We start from the raw sequence: 6,000 nt of genomic DNA on the forward strand, positions 1-6,000 counted from the left end.
TAAGGACCACACAGATATTGAGAGAGGAAACCTGCTGTCGCCACTTCATGGGCTACTCTTTTCGATTAACAGCAAGGGATCTTTTATATGCACTATCCCACAGACAGGATAACACATACCACAGCATTTGATATATCAGTCGTGGTGCACTGGCTAGAGCAAGAAATAGCCTTGTTTTAATGAGTATGACATGTAAACAAAAGAAATACAGTAATATGTATTCAGTGTAAACTCAGCTATCTGTAGGGTCTTTACCAGTGACCATGACAATCTATAGTCTTAATAAATTCAATCTTTCTTTAGTTTACATAAATTTTTTAATTCTAACCAACTTAATAATCTTAAGGTTGACCGGTTGATGCAATTATTCAACAGATTCCCAAAACACACTCTCACTCACACACACACTCTCTTCACCTTCACCCCCCACCCCCCCCCCCCCCCCCCCCCCCCCCCCCCCCCCCCCAATATATATATATATATATATATTCCCAAGTATTCTGCCATCCGAAAGCTAAACAGACATTTGGACGGTCAGGCATCGAAATAAGCATTGTGTCTGGTAACCCATTTACAGGTTACCACAAAATATAGCCTGGTAACTTATAGGTTACCACAACAAACTGAAAGTTAGAATTGAATTCCTGTTACTACTACTTTTAACGCGGACGTTCTGAAATTTTATTGGTGCGCGCAAACATCGGTACAAGAAACGAAATCCGGAAGTAAATTTATCTAGTGGGTGCTGCTTAAACGCGGAATAACTATAACTGCTTGCAACTGCACAAGTGCGTGCGAACATCGATACAATTTCTGATGAGAAAATGAAATGCAGAAGTCCAGAAGGCATTGCCTGGTTTACGTTCAGAAACAAAACTACCGTTAACTTTGAAATTATTTCGATGCCTGGACGGTTATAATCGCTCTCTCGATAAGAGATAACTGTTACATAAACATTTTCTGCCTACCACTGCATAGGCAGATTCCCGCTCTAGTACAATATTACCATCATTTGTATATTTCATTTTAAATACCTTTATAACGATAATTTTCCAGTTCGCCAGTAACAAATATTGCACATATCAATCACTAATACACACACTACAGGAAGAAACCCATCAGCACCTATATGTCTTTAACCAGAATATTATTGAACGTGGATGCTATTGGGTTTCTTCCTGTAGTGTGCACAGTGCATATTAGCAGGGCTCGAACTTAAGAATTTGTCTCCCATTGCAATTTCTAAAAGAATTGCCATGGGTGAAACAGTCCGACAGCAATTTTGATGCTGCCTATAGATGGCAATTTTTTTTAAAGTGACATATGCAGCAAATAAACCTGACTGAAAGGCTATCTTGTTATATCTAGACATCTTTTAAATGTGGCAGATAATGTACACCAGGTGTATACATTTCGCCATTGATGAGGAGCTTTATCAACAGCACAAAAGTGCCATCGGTGATGCTCTCTACCTATGGCAATTTATATCTCAACGATGGCAATTGCCGCCAGTGCCGCCGTTAAGTTCAAGCCCATTATTAGTGGTTAATATGTGAAATATTTATTATTCGAAAATTATCAATATAACTGTATTTAAAGTTAAAGTTTGTTTTCTTTAACGACACCACTAGAGCACATTGATTTATTAATCATCGGCTATTGGATGTCAAACATCTGGTAATTCTGACAGTCTGAGAGAGGAAACCCACAACATATTTACATTAGTAGCAAAGACATCTTTATATGCACCATGCCAGACAAGATTACACATACCATGGCCTTTGATATACCACTTGTGGTGCACTGGTTCGAACGAGAGATATCGCCCTATATGGGCATGGTATTTAAAGTCAAACATAGCGTTACTGTTGTACCAGAGCAGAAATATTTGCCTACACAGTCATAGGTAGAATTTCTGTGTTTTCATTTATGGAGTTATTTCTAACAGAGCAAATCTAACAGAGCTATATTTTGTTGTAAGTCCCTGACATATGCAACGGCAATAATAACTGATAATTGGTAGGGATGTAACGATTTATCGATAAGTCGACATGTCGCGATATTTCTCTCTACGATACGATTCACGATACATGCACTATTGTGTCGATACTTACGTTTTTTTTAAATCGATATTTGTCATTGAAAGTACCAGTATCGATTTATTTAAAATAAATGGACGTTTTGTCAAAGTTAAGTCCAATATGTCCAAATGCAAATCGCATATCCCGCCTTAGTTTCCATTCCAGTTACCGATAACCAGTCCATGCACAGCTGTATATAGCGTTAAGTTAAATTAATTTTGATCGGCTGATATACAAATAATTCAACACACCTGTGAACCATTTATGGTTGTTTTCTTTGCAATCATCACGAATATTATAAGTCTGAATTTATTTTCATTGTTTGTGATCTGTTATTAATACATTAATCATTTTCTAGACCAACAATTCAGCATTTTTTTATTGTAAATTTAATATCGCGATACTTATTGTATAGTGAGGTGAATATTGTGATACGTATGGTATCGCAACCCTACTGTATCGTTACACCCCTAATAATTGGGTGGTGCATTTTCACCATGTTCAATATATATAATGCATGGCTTCTAGATTATGGTAGTCCTACTCCCATGGCTAGTGATATTCAGTGTTGGGCTAGTAAATAACTACTATTGCCATGCCCAATGGCTAGTGGAAAAAAACACAAAAAACACTAAGTCAAATGTTGTAAATATGAATATCCTGCCCCCCCCCCCCCGTTTTTAAGTTCTGTATCCCCCTTTAGGTGACATATCTGATTATTACTATTATTTAGTAAAAGTGTATTAAAGAGACATACCCTAGTTTTTAAACACTAAAGCATATTTGTTACTATTAGAGCCGGTTTTGATAACTGGAATCATACTTTACATAAATTTTATTGGTTAAATTATCCATTTCCGTACATATGAAGTGTTTTTGGTCATCCTGGTGTTTTTAATATCACAAAATGCATTTCTCATATTTTTTTAAACGTGCGTGCATCCGAGAGGTAACAGTTATGGAGTTGAGTTTTAGTCCGTTTTTAGAGGGTATTTCACCATTTCAAAGTCACAGACTCTTGTTTCACTCAGTTGTAACTTTATCCAAATGTGTTACAGGTTTGGAGATTTAACTAAACTTAGTGTTAATTTCCATGGGCTGAAACTAGGGTCTGTCCCTTTAACTAAACTTAGTGTTAATTTCCATGGGCTGAAACTAGGGTCTGTGCCTTTAACTAAACTTAGTGTTAATTTCCATGGGCTGAAACTAGGGTCTGTCCCTTTAACTAAACTTAGTGTTAATTTCCATGGGCTGAAACTAGGGTCTGTCCCTTTAACTAAACTTAGTGTTAATTTCCATGGGCTGAAACTAGGGTCTGTCCCTTTAACTTAAAAGTAAAGTAAGGCTAGTGAATTTTTAATCGTGGCTAGTACATTTATTGGTAGGACTTTCCTTTGGCACTGTTACGTATAAAGAACATTATAAATACTTTAATAAATAGAGTTAGGGTTAGAATTAAGGTTAGGTTCAGTGACAGTGCCAAAGGAAAGTCCTTCCCATTTTTTAAATCACTAATCCCATGGCTAGTGGATTTTAAAAAAATTCTAGAAGCCCTGCATAATGCAAAGATTGTGTGGGGGATGATTAATTTGATAGATTGCTGCAAAAATTGGCATTTGCAATAATGATAATGAATCTTTATGGAAATCTTTTGGGGTGGGGGGAGGTAATGTGCATACTAAACTTGTGTATTCTGGTCAGAAACATGTATATTTAAATGTTTTGGGGTATATATAAGCAAAATAGCTCATGCACAACCTTTTTCCTAAACACCAGTGGAGTGCAACGTTTTTCCTTAACACTGGACACTACAGTTAATCATAATGGATGTGTATTTGCTTGTAGTAGGTAAATAAATGCCGGGTTTCGGTAACATAATGTAACGATTAGAAAACCAGCAGTGGTTTATGACGATTGCCTATACGTTTTTAAGACACCAGACGAACGGAAGGTTGATTTAGGGATAAATCTGCCAACGAAAATTACGTCCAAATCCGTAGAGGTCCACTAAACATTCGTGACCTTCAACACTTCTTTGACCGTATTATAAATATTCATAAGGTTAACCTCGCTTGCGTATCTTTGAATCCGGCTCGTCTAGAACATAACATGCGAGGCATTAGCGTATTGCTTTAAGCGTGGTCACTGCAATAAAGAATAATAAATAAATGTAGCTGTGTCGAGTTATGTGACCGCAACTTAGCCAGCAGGACAATTCACGAGACGTATTAGGACCTCCGAGAGGAGACGCTATAATAAATCCCACGCCATTACACTTGGCCAATTCTGCCCCAGTGCACGTTTCATCCAAAACTAAATTATTTCTAATTTGGTGTACACATAATACTGTAGGTAGTTCGTGTAGCGAAGCAATAATAAGCATCCCGGGTGCAAATATAAAGCTGAATATTACAATAATCTTCTAGAGGTCTTACCTGATCCTTTTTCACCCTACTGGACGCCATCTTCGAATGGGCGGTGCTAAGATCCGTGTGACGTAAAAACGAAGTCCCGAGCCGTCAGTCAATTGACGTCAGCTGGGAAAATTCCTGGATTGCGAAATCGCACTGCACAGTATTATATTCCCAATTGTGAAATTAATATTTCCAAACTATTGAGAAATAAATTCCAAACAATTCCGTGCTGTTTGACGCAATACAAACACAAAATACACTTTTCTAATCTTGGATCAGCACCATGTACCGGCGAGTAGAATTATCACGAGATTGTCACGTGATCCATAGAGAAATTTGACTTTTTGTTGAAAAGGTATAATCCCATTGAATATCCAATAGCCTCCAAAGGACCACTGCTGCAGGGGTAACTTTCGAACTCGTTTGTGTGTTTTATACCCTGGAGGCGTTGCCACCTGTCGCTTCGTATTTGATTGACACCCGTTTGCGTTGCAAGCTTGATTTAGGTCAAGTGTGTACCTGAAGCGTGCATTGGAAACTATATAAAAGTTTGTACCGTATTTAAGCTAGGTTTATCGTCACAGTGAAAAAAAAAAAAACTGTTATAATTGGTCGTGTAGTCCTAACACATTTAATTTGACAATTGTACATTAAACACAAAGGTAATTAGTTACAAAAACATAATTAAAACGACATCCATATGGCATGCAATTAGATTAGCACGTATTATAAAGTTAATTAGTTCGGCTGTTCATATACATACGGGTTTTAACCCCCTAACAGCCAAAACAATGCGTATGTTATATAACACACAATGTGTAAAATTGTCATTAAAACCGGTAGTCATTAGCACTAATGCGTTATTGATAAGGTGGGGTTGGCATTGTTATAAATACTCGGGGGGGGGGGGGGATTGTTATAAATACTCTAGGGGGGTGTCTCTGGATGGATAAACACAGTCCCTACCCCCCCCCCCCCCGCGCCACCCCACTCGCAACCAGGTCCGTACCGTACCCAACCTAGTTGAACTGTGGAAGTAGGAAAAAAACAACAACAAAACACCCCACAAATAAACAAACATTAGGCCCGTAGAAACGATATATCTGGAGGGAGTGGGGGCACATTCTAGTGGAGGAGGCATATTCTCTAACAGAGGGCACAAGCTAGATTTTTATCTGTAAATAGAGTAGCGCGAAAAACGTAATTAAGTGGGCACAGTCTTCACCCCTCCCCACCCTGGTTCCTGGGAGCCTTTGTTTGAACCAGCCCCCGAATACGCGCCTGGGCCTGAACAAACAAATAAATAACCTTACATAATCACTGGCGTCGGAAGCGAGGGGAGGGGGGGGGGGGGATAGAGCATGCCACCCCCTCCCCACACACACACTTTTAAGAAGAAGCAATGCTTTATATATATTTATACATGTATTTATATATATGTGTGTATGTGAGTGTGTGTGTGTGTGTGTGTGTGTGTGTGTGTGTGTGTGTGTGCTCCCCTCTCC

General features: G+C 38.5%; 1 protein-coding gene across 1 annotated transcript in view; it reads right to left on the reverse strand.

Annotated features, from left to right (window-relative positions):
• The window catches only part of LOC121386257 (sodium/potassium-transporting ATPase subunit alpha-3-like), a 42,123-nt gene extending 37,251 nt beyond the window's left edge, over positions 1-4,872 (reverse strand). The window contains exon 1 of the mRNA XM_041517101.1: positions 4,517-4,872. Within this exon, the coding sequence (XP_041373035.1) occupies positions 4,517-4,546 (30 nt within the window). The 5' untranslated portion in view covers positions 4,547-4,872. The remainder of the gene's footprint in view (positions 1-4,516) is intronic.
• Positions 4,873-6,000: the final 1,128 nt, after the last annotated feature.

The sequence above is a fragment of the Gigantopelta aegis genome, chromosome 12 (assembly GCF_016097555.1).
Source record: "Gigantopelta aegis isolate Gae_Host chromosome 12, Gae_host_genome, whole genome shotgun sequence".
NCBI lineage: Eukaryota > Metazoa > Mollusca > Gastropoda > Neomphalida > Peltospiridae > Gigantopelta > Gigantopelta aegis.